Genomic DNA, 17,361 nt, shown 5'->3' with positions numbered 1-17,361 from the left:
TTCCATTAGAAATGCATTTTTACAAATGAACAAGAGCCCATAACTCATTACTCTGTTGCATTTCACAATTATCTACGGTAGCATCGTAAACCTTTCACTGAATCAATCTATTAAAATACCAAATGCATTTTGTCATGAATGACACCCGTTTGTATTATTGCTGTATTTACATGAGGTCAGCTGGTGGATCATAATATCTCTCAAGGAAAGGAAACAGCAAATACATATTTCTTTAAAACAGACATATTTCTTTAAAATAGAGAGCAGACCAAATATTTTAAGTTGGAATATGATCATAATCGGCGAGTTCCATTTGGATAAGACTAAACTTTGGATACTTGAATCATTGCCGTTGGTGCTTGTGCGCATCTGATTTTAGTGACTAAGATGTTGTCATTTCCAATGAAAGAGAAACAATACAGACATCGGCAAAGTAGCCATCAACAAGCCATTAGATAATAAAGAGGGCGATACTCTATTCTAGAGCAAATAGCACACAACAATTCGGATACTTTCGATACCAATATCTTATTTGTCCATTAATTCTTCTTCGTTTTTGTTTCTTTATGTATAACTACCCGTTATATATATTACTATCGGCTGGAAATGGGACCATTTATTTGCAAGGTCGATGACCACAGGTCAGTGACGCCTGCACGTGGAAGATCCAGTGGGGCATTGTTCGATTCGACCTGTACTCTACTCCCTTCATTCATTCAAGAAAAACTAGGTTTTATTTTGGGTGAAGGTGACAGCAAGGGGAGCATAAAAACAGCAGCGTAGCATCTCGGTCGGTGAGATGTATGGCCGTCTTGACGGATTTCTCACTCCCCAGCAACCCGGGCGCGGGTTATTAATGTGGGAGCAGCCCCGGTCTGACCTTAAACCTCCATTTGTTGTGACAGGACCCACGTTTTAAATGGGCAACACTACAACTCTACACACACACAACCGCACTCACTCAGTCTTTCAGCTGCCTGACGAGTGTTGCGTCTACAAATCTCGGAGGTAAATAATTGCCTTACTCTGTCATTGACCTTTCTCTACCGTCCTCTTCTTTTCTCCCATTTGCTAATTCCTGCTCCCTTAGAAAAAAAAAATGCTACACTTGCCACTGATAGCGAGGTAATTTGGCTGTAATACGCCACAGCAGCGAAAATACAACAAACTCCGAGTGCCGAACAGCGCTCCCCCAAGAGCATCGATTCATCATCCCGCCACATCTCAACGCGATACATCCCTTTGAAGAGCGTTCGAGTAACGCTTTAGACCGCAGATCGTCTGCACAACAAGCCTCTCAAAAAACCATGCGTTCTGTCACTACACAAGCATGAAGTAAGTAACCCCCCAAGCCCCCCCCCCCCCCAAAAAAAAACAAATAAACAAAATGAAATAAAAAGATACAACAACAGATACCTGGATACCGCAGAAGCATTGTTGTTTTCAATTAATTTCATTTATTCATTTTTGCTGCGCTGATAATTATCGTATACGCTTAGCACATAGGCGCACATGAACACAGATGTGTTTTTATATCAACTCGAAATACACTTACACGCTACATCAACCACAAACAGAAATACACACCTGCACAACATGTGTAATGCATGTTCTTCACGGCCTTCCTATAGAAAGATAGCCATGTATAATGAAAAGTGTGTGAGCACCCGCTCAGCTTTTGTTAAAGAGTAAATCCAGTCCAAACATAAGTTAGTCTGATAAAAAAAGAGTAAAATTTTACGAGTTCAACGATAAAAATTTGACTGAAATCGGATGAAAAATAAGGAAGTTATGAAATTTTGAAGTTTTATTTCTTCAAAACAGTTCTTGTACAGTGGGTATGAATATGCAAATGAGTGAGCTAACATGTCATACCCTCACAATTTTCCATTGATCATGTACAAAAAATGAGGAAAATTCAATGTTTCTGTCATTGAAGTCTGAAACATGACATTATTCCTGGTTGAATAATTTCAGAATAGTGATAAGTTAGATATATGAGGATTTGAGTCTCGGGCATAATTGCTTTTGAATGAAAAACTGGAAATTTCAAAATTTTATGTACGAACCATAATTATGGTAAGTTGTGAGGGAATGACATGCTAACTTTGCTATTTGCATATTCATATTTACTGTTCAAGAACTGTTTCCCCAAAAATAGCGAAACTTCAACATGTCATAAAAGTTCGTCCTTATTTTTCATCCGATTTTAATCAAATTTACACCGTTGAAGTCGTAATATTTTACTCTTTCTTATCAGACTAACTTATATTTGGACTGGATTTCCCCTTTAAATGTTTAAGAGAAGCTCCCGGAATCATTTATTTCATTGACGTCGCAATCTGACTCCAACTTTGCTTACGATGGCCGTCTCTTGTATTTGTTTGCCTTCTTTCACTTTCACTTCCATATAGCTTACTACTGTCAGTTCAGCTTGATAGCAGGATATTCCTCTTGAACTATCATGTCGTCCACCGTGCTTTGATAAAGAATATTATGTCCAACATACTTATAATGAATTATATATATATACATATATATATATATATATATATATATATATATATATATATATATATAATCAAATATAGGCCTAAATGCCTACTATCAAATCAAATAGATCCGCATGTATGTGATACAAGCGCAATAAAGTATATACCATCAACCTTGCAGTAATGAATACACTGTCACGTACCAGAAATATAGATTTACTTATTCAACTTTTTTTTTTGAGAATGTGAGTTTGTATTTAAGAAATTATATTCCTTTTTATATTAAGCTTTTGGTAATTAGTATGTAAAATTATTTTGATTTTTTTTTCTTATTTGGCAGAGTAGACCCTTCTGGAAAACCAGCCTTCGGTCGACGAGTGTTTTTCACCAAATCAATGGAAATTAGGCCCTATTCTCTGCTATTACAATGTCTTTCATTGTATAAATAACAACAAAAAAAAACTGGAAAGATGCAGATTTGGAATGTTTAATAAAAACCGTCTCTAAAATGGAATATTCGAATCCTTTTTCCTAGTTTTTTTTTTATATTTGAATGTATCATGTCTTTACATTTGAATGTATCATATGGGAACTTAAGGGGGAAATCAGATATTCAACAAACCGAAATACACCAATACAATAACTACAAGGAATTGCGATTTAATCATAATAACAATGCTGACGAGATGATAGAAAACTGTTAACATGCTGCCTCGAAAATTAGATACATACAGATAAAACTAGTTGGAGTGCGATAAAAAGAACAATACACGTATAATGGTGTTCAGAACAAAAAGAAATGCACCCATTTTATTCAAAGGCAGTGGTTTTAATTCCAGCAATCTGTCTTTGTTTTCCAGAGAGAAGCCAGAGAGGACTGCACATGAACGTCCTTCTAGAAGGGCAGTTTGTTCAATGTAAAATATTAGGAAACCCAAACATACAATATGATATATTATTAAATTGGAATGATAGAAATCATAAACGAACACTTCCAACTTGATTGGAAAAACCTACGATAACCTTGTATGACAGAGACAATGTATAATGCATGTTTATTGCACAAACGGCCTTCTTAAGGCAGCTTTGTATAAAGTTAAGTGTGTGTGCGCGCGTACAGCCTCTGTAATTGTTTAAGATAACTTCCCGAAATCATTTATTTTGTTAAGACAGCCATTCAACTTCAGCTTTGCTATAAATTGTGGCGGCCTCTTGTAATGGTTTGATTTCCTTTCACTTTCACTTGGGTCCATATCACTATCTACTAGTGTTTAGCTTGATAGCTTTTGTGTTCTATTTGGTTTGCACTCTCATTATTATCGTCCACCAAAATCAACACTTTTTGGCCAGATTCTTACCTTCTTTGATGATTTATGCCTGACGCTTAACACTTACAAAAAGAACAACAAGATCAATTCAATTAAATAGGTTTGTTTGTAAAAGCGTAATATAATTACACAATAATCAACTTTGCAATAATCAATGCACTGTCAAGTACAAATACTACGGTTCTCAATATTTTATTCTCTCTCTCTCTCTCTTTATTGTGCTTGTATTTAATAAAAAAAATTAGTTTATAAGCCTATATTCATTTTTATTGCTATGCTTTGTGTATTCATTACGTACACTATTTTAAATTTTTAATCTGACAGGGTGACCCCTCTGAAAACTATCCTTCGGCCGACGATGGTGATCAACACAACGGATTTACATTAATTATCTGCAATTGCATTGTCGGTTGTTTTTTTTATAGATATGAAAATAACTTGAAATTGAAAAATGAATTACAAACGCCCTCACAATATAAAATTGCATTTTCCTATACAGGTATTAGGTCCTATAAACTACCCATTCTTTTTAATCACATCAGAACATTGGTCTGGTTCTTTAAGGAACTGAATTACACTAAATGATAATTAGAAGTAATTATGATAATTCTAAAGGCAACGATGATAAGATAAATTTGTAAAATTAATTTAATACACCTGCAGCCTCAAAAGTCAGATAACAATGGATAAAACTAATAATCGGAGAATATAAACAGAAGAAAAAATATAAACATACAATTGACGAATAGTGTCTATGAAGTGTTGATGAATTTTGAGTAAATGTGACCCTGCATCACAAAACAAATAGAAAGTCGCCAGACATGAAATTTAGTTAAGAGCATATTCTGAAAGAGCAGAGTTTCAGCTTTAAAATGATATGTAACTCAAATCAAATGGACTCTCCTAACTTATATAAATATTGGAAAGAAAGCACACACTCAGGAAAAGTGTGAACTGAGAATAGAGGCTCTGCAGTGCAGTGTCTATTTAAGCGTTTAATCTCTACCAAGCTGTGCTGGCTGTGCGATGAATGGGACAAAAAACAGGATGTAAACCACCAGAGTAACAAGAATGAAGGGATTATCAGATTAAACTGAAATTGAGCAGGCCTTATCAACACATTCTGTCCATTATTAATACCAACTTCTAAAGCAGTGGCATCATCCTTTAAAAAGTTATTAGAGTTGAAAGTGTAGAGTGTGTACAAGGTTTTAAGAAAGGAAAAGGGGACTCTAAAGACCAGAGCTTCCAACATTTGTAAAAGCCTTTCAGTACTGTGATGGCTGAAAATCAGTAATTTGCACCATTTTTGAGTGCAAATCAGTAATCCTTAACGGTGTAATAGAATATATCACAGACAATGATGTCTAAAATCAGTAATTTGCTTGCAACCTTCAGTATTCTTCTCCAATTTCAGTAGAAATTACTGAAAATCAGTACTAGTTGGCAGCTCTGAAAGACACACCTAATCACACTATTCTACCAAAAAAATGTTCGAGATAAACTGGTAAAAAACATACTTTCCTGCCCGTTTTATGATCCCAAATCTTAGCATAATGTAGAAGAAGACTTGCTCTTTCAGAAAATATGAAAAAGTCAAGATCGAGTAGGTTGACCCATTTCACCTATTTTCAGTCCTCACACAAAATCAGTGTGTGCGACTTTTTGTTCGTTTTGTGATGCACGGTCACAAATAGAGTCAAAAACTGTTGGCTGTTACCAAAAATGTCAAAATATTGCCCCAAAATGGAGGTTTGAAGAAAAGAATGCCTAAATTGATGTATTTCAATTGTATCAAAATACCATTAATATGAAAGAACTTGACAAGTTCTAGCATTTGATCCTACATTTATCCCTGTAGCTCATATATTTTTCAAATTATTACAGATGTCTGATTTGTAGAAAAAAGTTTCATTTTGGGGGAATTGCCCTTCTGTTCAATGTTTAAGATATCTCCCCTCAATCAATTATTCTGTTGAGACCGCTATCAGACTCCAGATATGCTTATAATGGCGGTCTCTTGTATTTCTTTGCTTTGCTTTCACTTTCACTTCCATATAACTTACTTGTGTTGAACTTGATCGCTAAGTTTTTATCAAAATATTGTTCATGGCACTATTTAGTATTAGATATCGTCCATAATCTTCTTTGATGACATTTATGCTAAAGGACGACGAAAAAGTAACAATTTATGTACAATCTAACGAAAAAGATTTCACCAATGCACTGCCATGTACCAGAAATATCGATTTTCTGTCCAAATTCTGTTTTGTTTGGAATTTTGGTTTGTTGTCGTTTTAATTGGGGGTTCTGATTTGTGTTTGAATTTAAAAAGCAGTTTATATGATTATTATTCTAATAATTATTTTTTGTTTGTTATGCTTTCTGTATTCTTTATTATTTGAATTTTTTCACCTGACAGGGTGGACCCCTCTGAAAAACCGACCATTGGCTGACGAGGTTGTTTCACCAAGTGAAAGGAAATCCGTTCTCTGTTATTACATAGTCATGCTTTCAATAGATTGTGAAAATAACTTGAACTTGAACAATTAACATCACACGTCAATGTAATAATGATGTAAAATGGATTATACCTTTTTCATTCATTACCTATTGTCTTTTTTTTTCATATAGATTTGTATGTATCATTTGCCCTTAACCTTTAAGGGGAAAAGCAAATATACAACGCACCAAACTATTAAAATGATAATGAGAAGCAAAAATGATAATCATATTCATAATGCTGATAAGATAAGTCTGCAAAAACAAAACAAAAATAATACACACAAAAAAAAAACTATTTTTACTGTCATGTAAATAGATAAAGTTCAAATGAGAGAGTTATCCCTCCTTCTTGCAAAATGTAAAATGCTTTGCGTTAATCTCAATCCTCGACAGTTTTTGCAGGAAACTTTATCTAAATAATCAAAATCTTGACCATAATCATTTTTTGAGTCAGTTTTCTGTTTCTATTTCTGTTATTACCATTCGGTGTTCTGAAACATGAACTTCATTAACATAAAAATCCTTGTTTAATAAAATCAATTGTTTTGTGCCATTGACTCTATGAGAGTATCAAAGCACTCAATGTTCAAGATGTTTTTGATGAGCAATACCACTTAGCAAAGACAATGGCATAGGTCTCACTAATATGAGACATTAAAAACGAGTGATATTGGCAAAAGACAATTATGATAGAGATTGACGATATCGCCTCGTAAGTATCCTCCAATGTACCTGCACTCAAAATTATCACTAAACCTCCCAAAATTAAGTTAGAAAGAATGAATTACATCTATTCATTTCACACTTCATGTGGAAATGTAGCTGAATTACACATTAATGTATGATCATATGAAAGCCAAATGTGATTAACACCAATAAGAGAACCATTTTGTGTAAGCCCAAACATTTGATTATATACACGCAATCTTCAAAATGGCAAATTCTCTCTTCTTATTCTATCGTGTTTCATCTTATTATACCAACATTGTCCAGTTCGAGTTGTTATTACATTGCTTCTATTTTCCTATCAATAGAAGAAAAATGAACATAATCACGGCGATATCTTCCACCAGAATTTTCATACTCGGTCTTTTTGATATCTTCACAGGACCAAGTCAATTTAATTCAATTCAAATTTCATTTAATTTTTTTTCGACAAGAGCACTTTATTTGGTATGGAAAACAATAATTGTGGAATGTATAACAATTATACATTGTCATGAAAACGACAGTGATCAAAGTGAAGCAAAAACAATACGCAGTTGAGTTGTATAGAACAATGTTTTATCGCATGCAATGACGCTCAACTGTGAAGACGTATTTTTCAAACATCTTTTTTTTTTCGCATTCCAGTGTCTCATGAATTCATTCGCTTTCAAAAAATCAAATGCAAATTGTCAGGTTTCTTCCCTTTGCAATTGCCCCTTTTCCGGTTTTGATTGAGCCTATAGACGTGTATGACTGGTTAAAGAAAATCCGAGAACTATGCTCCGAAAGTTTTCTGGCAATGCAACAGACCTAACTAGAGTCCGTTGACCTCAACTATTGGCGAGTTAGGTGTCAAAGTGCTCAGATTACAGCGATGCTTAGATTGTAATCTCCAGTCAAAGGGTATTATCATCATAAATCTCTGGCTTTATATCTCTTTCTCTCCTGACACTTGGAGAAAATATGATGACGACCAAAAATTTCGTTCGAGCTGCTAACGAGCCTTTAATTCGTTGTTCTGACACGTCGTCGGTGAATCTTTGCTAATGCTGAAATTGAGCCTGGGCTAAAGACTACAAGATACCCGGAACTGCGCCCCACCTCTTACTCAATCTCCTCCAAACCTCCAATGCTAATTGTTCACCGATGACCCTCGCCTAGTGGCCTGGGATGATTGTGGCAAACAACTCGCCGGTCATCTCACGTGGGCTGCGTCCAGGCACACGTTCGGCGTGATATTGTAGCCTGTTTGTTTGCTCTTCACCTTGTAAAATTAACAAATCTAGGTCGGACTTCCTAATCATATATACTTGACTAACGTCTGCTATGGTGTCTTGAAACAACGACTGTCTTTCGTTTGAATGGGCAATTTGCAGAAATATGCGGTTTCCATCAATTAAGAGTCATTTCGTGAACGCATTTCTGTGAAAGGAAGGGAAGGGGAGAGAAGTAAATCCTAGCCGTCTGAGTATTGACCATTTCTGGTCATTCAGTGTGCCAATCAAACAAATGAACTTCCTGTGTGAGAACGGACACAGAGCAATCCCATTTCACTCTACAGAATATTTTGCAGAATTATAGGTGTTTATAATTATTATTCTTGCTTTGTGATACAAAGGCATAATTATGCGACCTTTAATAGCCGTGATCGAAGCTACGATTCCTGATCTATGTGATGACTGTAATCACCGTTCGCTTGTTTGCTGGTATAATTATTACTGACCCAACAAGTCATGGATTTATAAAACATCTTCATGTAGCTGTGTTCTGATGGGTCCAACCACCTTGAAAATGAAGAGCACGAGTATTACCTAGGGTAGAGTGAAAGACAATCCAAAACTTAAAGCAACGGACATTAATGTTTGTCCTTCACGATTGACGATAGCAAAAAAAACCAAACAAACAAACACCAACAAACAAAAGCAAAAACCCAATCTAAACAAGCTGGGAGTGGAGGGAGCATCATAGGGGACAATTATTGAGCTCTCTTTTAATACGCAAGAGTCGTCGCTTTTAGCATCATTATGGATAATAATGAATACTGTAGCCTGAAAGAGAGGAGGAGTTGAGGGCAACCATAGAGTCGCGTCAACCAGGTGCGACAAATAACACACTCAGAATCAGAAAGGTTGTTTAAAGGACAAGTCCACCTTCATGTACATAAGGATGAAGAGAATGCTGCAATATTAGTAGAATACATCAGTAAAAGTTTGAGGAAAATCGGACAATCTGTTCAAAAGTTATGAATTTTTTAAGTATCTGTGCAGTCACTGCTGGATGAGAAGACTACTACAGTGTATGATGTCGCATGCGTACAACGATATAAGGAAAATAAAAAGAGAATTTCACAAAACTTTACTTATTTATTAAAGTACACATTTCTTCGACTTGTTACTGACGTATATTAAGGGTAATATTATTCCCCCTGCCTCCTGAAAGAGAGAAGTCGAGTGTTCTTTTGTTATGCAAGAAAAATGGAAAAATGTTGATTTTTCTTTATTCTGTCTTTATATCGTTGTACTCATGTGACATCACAAGCTAAAGTAGTCTTTCCATCCAGCCGTGACTGAGAAGAAACTTCACAAATTCATAACTTTTGAACGGATTGTCCGATTTTCCTCAAACTCTCACTGATGTCTTCTGCAATTAATGCTGCATTCACTCAACCCACATGTCTATGAAGGTGAACTTTTCCTTTAACGCCATGTAGAGTGAGTTTACCAAGGAGTTGTCTCTCTCACATCTCCTTAATTTTACCAAACATTTGTATGACATCAACATGCAGTAATCAAATTCGAGTATTAAAGCAAGACATATCCCCTCACCCCTGTCAACCCCCTCCCCCCCCCCCACCACTTCTTTATACCAGTGCGTATCGAGGAATGTTTTGTATTGATCAATGGACATGATTGATCAATGGTGTATTGCTGTTTGGCAAAAACAAGGATGTACTATAAAAGGTAGTTGATATTATGAAGGACGAACCTGAAATTATCACGAGGCATGTTTTCAGACAAACTAATTTTGGTGAACATTCCGTCCCTCGAGTTTTGGCGAATATAACAGGTGATGGTCCCCATAACAGGGGAAAATTGGGAAGAAATATTGCATTGTTTCAACATTTCTGATGAAAACAAACATTCCCATCCGCTAGACAATGACCAAAGTAAAGGCGAATATTTCTTTGGTAAAACAAGCTTTGATGGGAAGAGCCCCCAAACCTTTTGATTTCCAACATAAAAGCATCATGGCCATTTATTTGGGAAAGGGATCTATTCTTTATGGTTGCCGCAGAGTGATAGCTACAAAAATGGAAGGAGTCGGGTCGGCGAAATACCTAGCAACCGTTAATCATCACATTAGCTACGCCATTTATTCAGCTTACAATTATGACCCTCATGGTTATACATTCAAAAGCATGTCATGTTTCTATGGGCTGGCTGACGACACTCCCGAGTGCGTCGCACTTCATGCACGAAGGTGGGGATTCACACGGAGCGCGCGCGTTTACTCATATTTTTAATTCATGAGGGCGCACGTCTTTTGTCTTTTTTCCCCTTTCTTTTCTTTTCCCTCCTTTTAGTGACAGGGTTGCACTTTACGATACATCCACCTCCTCCTAGCGGTCGTAATTTCAATCTGACACACGTGTTGCCCAGGCAATATTATATTCTCTATTGGCGGCGTGCATTGCTTTCCTGAACGAGCGATAAAGGAAACCGTACCAACCCCTACACTTTAGCCACTTCAGAAGCACGGTTCCTCTTCTAAACACCGCCAAACGCCAAACTGAAACACTGAAACACTCATCGTCCGTCTATACCTAGTCATTTACTTCTGAGCAAACAGCGATGCAAACAAAGCGGAATATGACTTGTAATGATCTTAAGCCATACTACTAGTCAGTGATAAATCACGGCAGGACACGTGTATTACCTCTAATCAGACATAGTTGACAAAGGACCCGTCGGACCATGTCTTGTTCAACACTCAGTAACCTCTAGTTTTCCTCCTTCTTCTTCAGACAGTCTGCCATTGCATTCGACAATGCCGCACAGAAAAGAAACGAAACCTTTTACTCACTCACTCATTCAAACTCTCCTTGAATACCAAATCGTTTTAGCATCAATTGCGTCGTGGACAGTAACTAGGTAATAATGCTATTTAGAGTTGAATACTATAATTCTCCCTTATTTAGGATGCTTGCTGGTGAGACTATTGAGTGTTTTGTTGGTGGGATTTTTTTTTTTCTTTTCAGCTGTTTCGAGTTTGAGTTGACTTCTTTTTTAAACTTTCCTCCAAGACATGGTGGGGTTTCGGACATACTTTGCCGCCATATACCATTATTTTCTCATCATACAAGTAACGTTTTCACAGGGAGCTTCTTAAAGTTTCTTGGTTTGAATAAAAGCTGTTGGGGACATGTAAACGCACAAACAAACATATAATACACCATTTTGCTTTTCTCACATAATATGACAAGGAATGATAAATATTTATAAGTTGTGTTTTATTTTCCTTATAGAAAAACACAGTTGAATTCAATTCCCCGCATAGGTTTAAACTCAGTCAGCCATGTTGATACCACAACACGTTGTAAAATCATGAAGATAATTCTTTTACATGTACTTACTTTTTTGCATGGAAACTTTTTTTTTAATGGGAGTACTATTGCATCGCCTCCTGCCTCCCTCTTTCTCTCTGTCTTTCCCTCTTCCTGCCTGTCTGTCTGTCTGTCTGTCTGTCTGTCTGTTTCTCTCTCACTCTCTTTCTGTTTCTTTTTCTCTTTCTCAAGAAATTGGACCTGCCCTATCAATTGTTTGTCTCGTTGTCAACAAGACCCTAACTTTGTATTATACCATCTTCAGCTTTATCTTCTGCATCTAATAGCATTTATTCACATAGTTTTGCCTTGCCACTGCTTCCCATTGAAGACAAAGGAAGACGTTACAGATCTAATACCGCAGAAACGGAAGAAGAACTCTTGACATCACACTGCAGCCAGTGTAGTGAGTAACATGCCTTCGAGATATCCACTGGGCCATCTGTGTCTTCCCCTCAATTTTTTCTTTAATCTGTAATATCATTATTTATCATCGTTATTATCACATGTAAGAATACAGTACTGACTATTGGAGGGGAAAGAAAGTGTGAGGAAGTTTGCCGCTGTTCCTTTCCACTTCCTCGCTTCCACTTCCGGGCATTTATTCAATCACTGTATCTTCCGGGAGAAAAAAAAAGGAAAGAGACAACAACAACAACTTTAAACAATGTTTATCATCTGAATTTGGCTCAGCATTAGGACATTGTTTCATTGTCAGTTTAAGGTATGTGCATTCAAATAACAAGGAAGTTTGTTTTACCGTCACAGTCGTCCCCGATGTCGTTTTCTTTGGAATCAGATCCTGGCGAATCTTTGCTGTTTGTGATGGGTATGGGCGATCCGGCCGCCGAGCCCGATGTAGGGTAAGTCGGGCTAATTTCCGCCACACCTTGACCGGCTGATTTTGAGTTTCCTAGAGTCTCTTTCGGGCAGCTAAATATATCGTAGCCCCCGACGCTGACCGGGTCGGTGCTGGCGTATTTTTGCTTCTCGTCCAGCAGCGTGTGATGATGGCCGGCATGCGGGCTGGTCCCGCCTCCGCCGCCGCCCCCATCGCTGGTGAGGTATTTGCTCGGCAGAGTCCCAGCTGCTGTTATGCTTACCGGGATTGCGGTGGCATGTGTCACTGCTGATGAATGGTGGTGGTACATAGTATTAGCATGGTTTGGATACCGATCGTAAGCCTGATGTCTACCTATGGAGTAAAACCCCCCACCTGAAGCCGCCATAAGCCCAGTCTCGAAGTTCTTTTGTGTGCCCATGGCGTAATGGTAGGCCGAGTTGTCGAAATCATCGGCCACGGGCGGCATCGACATCGACGAGTACGGGTGATGGTCAGCCGAGTAGAACCACGGGGACGCGTAATTTGTGCTCTGATCCCCCGGTATGGGATACATGTTTGTCGCCGAAACCTGTGGCGTAGGCCCGAGTCCGTTGCCGGTGGTTGCAGCGACCACCGAAGCGGCTTGTAACGACGAGTCCGTGAATTTTGGGGTAAGGGAGCATTTTGCCGAACCGTGGATGATGTGCGAGTGGAGGTCGGCCTGCACAGCGCCTTTGAGAGCAGCCACTGAGCCGTTATCACCTGCGTTTATCAGCGAATTCACGCAGAAGGTTGACGTGGACATTTTAATATCGGTCGTATTTTTACGTCGGAGCTATGACGGCAAGTCCGGCGGAGACGGTGATAAACCCTCGACGACCCTGCAGGCATAAAACATAAGAGGGAGAGAGTGGAACCTTGAAGTTGTCACGTGACTCATCTAGGCCAATAACTCCGTTTCATCAGGCTTCCCCCTACTCCAGTCAACAAAGACGCGATTGGTAATAATCAAATCCTTGGAAAAAGGGGGTAGCTTGAAATTAGAACGAGCGAGGCTAAACCTAGTCGTAAAACAAAAGAAAAAATATGATACCCATAACAAACAGAATTATTTTGCTGTCTAATCAGTGTTTCTCCTAGTGCAAGTTGATACACTTGTCTTCACCTCCCTTTTCCTTTGAACAGTAAAATTGTTACTTGCTTTGTCTTCTCTTCTAATCATTCTGACAAGGCTATTGTTTGAAACACCCATCAAGCGTCAGAAATTGATCTATCTAAGAAGGCATATAAACTAAAATTAATCACTCACAAAAAAAAAAGGGGGAAGCAAAACGAGTAAAACAAAAACACGAGAAAAATATTGCCACAAGGGATTGGGTAGTTTTTACAAAGTTTTAGTGTCTGTGTTGTTTCAAATCTTTGAAGAAAAAACGACATGTTACCGATGAGATAATAGTGATGGTGATGATGACCAGAAATATTATCATATGGTATTCTGACTACCCAAGATAGGTTTATCCCGTGACGTGTGTCTTTGCGCCTTGCGTTCTCTACTTACCTAACTCTCTGACTGGGCATCATTACTTACACCACGAACTAATCATGCTAAATTACGATATTCGATCTGAAAATACCAATTGATTCGTAATAGGGTTAACGAAGGACTGTATTCCGAATGCTGTTCTGGACTCATTTAAATAAAATAAGGCCGACAACTGCATTCTAACTTTTACTTAAATCAGAATGAGATAAATTATAGTTCTCGCGTGTCTTAGCACAGCTGCTGGGAAAATAAACATCTCGAAAGTCACCGTATCATTGAATGCATAGATAACATTCAAACATTTCCTTTGTGTGTCTCCCGAACGCTTGACAAAGTCAAGGGGTGCATGCGTCTGCAGAGATTCATGTTGCGAGGATGACACCTATTTGTCTCAACCACAACATAGGGGTCACGGTCTTCGTTAAGTATTTGGGTGATGATCTCGACATAAAACACGGCTAAGGTCAGACTTACGCACACAAATACAGAGATACGCCAACGCGGCGGCGTGTGTCGCTAGAGACCACGCGGTGACGGTGTCCGCTGCACGTACGAGATAAGTCTACCCCCTGCCTCCCGAGCAACAAACCCGATGTCGATCAGGCTATGAATACCTGTGAGTCAAGCGGCAATGGCCTCTACCTCCCATCCATTGACATTACTCGAGGTGTGCAGACACTATATCACTCGTCAGAGGACCTGTGCGATACTCATTTCTTGATTTCAAATGGCGTACTTCTGCAGGGTGAAGGTACCCAACTGAGAAGTGGCTTCAAACGATACCGTTAAAGCCGAGTACACTCATGAAGTGAAACAGATAATCTCACGTATCCACTCACCCGCATCAAAAGCCCAAGTAACATAAATGAGCTGGCTTAGTTAGTTTATTTGTTTGTTTGTTTGTTTGTTTGGCTTTTTTATACGGGTCCTAATGACGGAAATGATGAATCCATCAAATGATTTATCATGTTAATGATAACAAAAATGTGAATAAAAATCATTATGGTGATAATAAGAGTAGTAATAATCGTAATGATAAAAAGAAGAGTGAAAATGACAAATGTGGTCATCTCAGCCAAGTATTAGCCCGATTATCTACCGGGATTTCTTGCCCTTTCTCTTTTGATATACTGTTATATTATGCAGAAAAAAAGGGGTCAGGAAGATACCCGCTAATACACTCAGGTATAAATGCACATTATATTTCGATCTTGACAGATAGGACCCTACGTTTTACTTAGATTTTCCTTGCTCACTAGATAATTTACATTTTTTTTAGAATAGTGTGATTAGGTGTGTCTTTAGAATCCCTTTTTCATTTCTGAAAAACCTTGTCCACACTCTTCACCTTCAACTCCAATAACTTTTGAAAGGATAGTGCTACTGCTTTGAAAGTTGGCATTAATTATGGACAGAATGTGTTAATGAGGCATGCTTAATTTCACTCTAATCTGATAATCCCTTCATTGTTGTTACTCTGGCGGTTTACTTCCTGTTTTTTGTCCCATTCATTGCACAGCCAGCACGGTTTGGTAAAGATTAAGCGCTTGAATAGACACTGTACTTCAGAGCCTCTTTTCTCAGTTCACACTTTTCCTGAGTTTGTGCTTTCTTTCCAATATTTAGATAGGTTAGGAGAGTCCATTTGATTTGAATTATACATCATTTTAAAGCTTAAAGTCTGCTCTTTCAGAATATGGTCTTAACTTAAAATTCATGTCTGGCGACTTTTTGTTTGTTTTGAGGTGCAGTGTCACATTTATGCTTGTTTGTTTGAAATAGTCCTTGAAATGTAGGAGCTGCGTAGTTTGGTTTCATACTTGACAATGGTACATACAAAGTGTAGGCCTACTTGATAGCAATTAAATACATAGCTTTACAAATAGGGCCTACATGAATGAATACATCTTTAGCTTACGTTATAGTTACACACTTGATTTGGGTCTTCTTATTGTTTTGTTTGATGATAAGAAAATGAGCACATGAGAATGGATTTGTGTTTGTTGTTTATTTCATTTAAACTACCCTCTTGACTTCAACTTATAATACACTAACGGCTGAAAAGGTTATTGCAAGTGTGTTCCATTCACGGCTTAAAGTGTTAAAGGGTAGTCATCTTGTGGCAAATATCTTTCTGACGACATTCCGATTTTTTTTTCTTCAAATTAACATATTAAGCGCAGTCTATACCCCCATACTTCCATAATCACATAATACATGTGCAGTATATAGGCTAGAATAATGATGAGAATTTTATTATGATGCTATGATGCTATTGCATCACAGCCAAGACAAAGAGGAATATTGTAGACCTAATGATAACTTCACAACCTGTCGTTATCAATTACATTAGAGCCCGTGGTGTTCTTGCAAGCATGCTGGTTTGTTTCTTTCATTAATCATACAGTCTCGCATCATAGCCGATGTTACCATTAACATTTCAATAATAATAGTAATAATGATAATAATAATAATAATAATAATAATAACAACAATCATCATCATCATCATCATTATTATTACTATTATTATCATCATCATTATTCTTATCATCATCATTTTTATCATCATCATCGTCGTCGTCATCGTCGTCGTCTTCATTGCCGTCATCATTTCGTACTCATTAAGCCCTACCTCCTATTTTCAATATTATTATATTATACTTCTTTATTCATTTACCTAATTATATGTAAGTGTAGGTGCCTATGGACATGCGCTCATTTGGCAATCAGACATATCAAAGGCATAATTTACCATTGGCAGATGAAATAAAAATCCACCATTTGTGTTTCAAAATAGTTCGAAAATGTGAGTTACGGATAGAAACAACCAGTGTAAATAAAAGTTAATCAGTATAATAAGTGTTGTTAAATATACATACTGTGAACAAAAGCTATAATAAAATTGTCTCTTGACTAAACCGTCTACATTTATGGTTTAATGAAAAAATAGTGATATCTCCTTATATTTAAGGCTTTATTGCAAAATTTTTATATGGTAGAATGTTTTGTGATACAACTGACCTACATATATGCATTAAATGTGATAACTCGAACATTTTTAAATTCACTGTCCCCAAAGGTAAACAGTATAGGATGTTTAACAAATGCTTCCCACATGCAATTCATGAAAGCGCCCCCCCCCAAAAAAAAAAAAAAACACACACACACACAAACACACACACACACACACACACACACACACACACACATATACACACAAACACACACACAAACTTTAATCTACATGGGTATGTTCATTTACTCTCATCCGAGATGAAAGTGAGGTACACGAATAATGATCGCATAATGCATAACATATACTAGTATCCGTTAAAATTGGCCAGCTTAGACAAGGTT

General features: G+C 37.4%; 1 protein-coding gene across 1 annotated transcript in view; it reads right to left on the bottom strand.

The window, feature by feature from the left end:
* Positions 1 to 13,264, bottom strand: part of LOC139725924 (uncharacterized) — a 32,776-nt gene extending 19,512 nt beyond the window's left edge. Inside the window, exon 1 of the mRNA XM_071637005.1 lies at positions 12,397 to 13,264. Within this exon, the coding sequence (XP_071493106.1) occupies positions 12,397 to 13,264 (868 nt within the window). The remainder of the gene's footprint in view (positions 1 to 12,396) is intronic.
* Positions 13,265 to 17,361: the final 4,097 nt, after the last annotated feature.

The sequence above is a fragment of the Diadema antillarum genome, unplaced genomic scaffold (genome assembly GCF_040938485.1).
Source record: "Diadema antillarum isolate AM-2024a unplaced genomic scaffold, OU_Dant_1.0 seq00000069_RagTag, whole genome shotgun sequence".
Taxonomy (NCBI): Eukaryota; Metazoa; Echinodermata; class Echinoidea; order Diadematoida; family Diadematidae; genus Diadema; species Diadema antillarum.
This window is presented reverse-complemented; position numbering and strand designations above follow the sequence as displayed.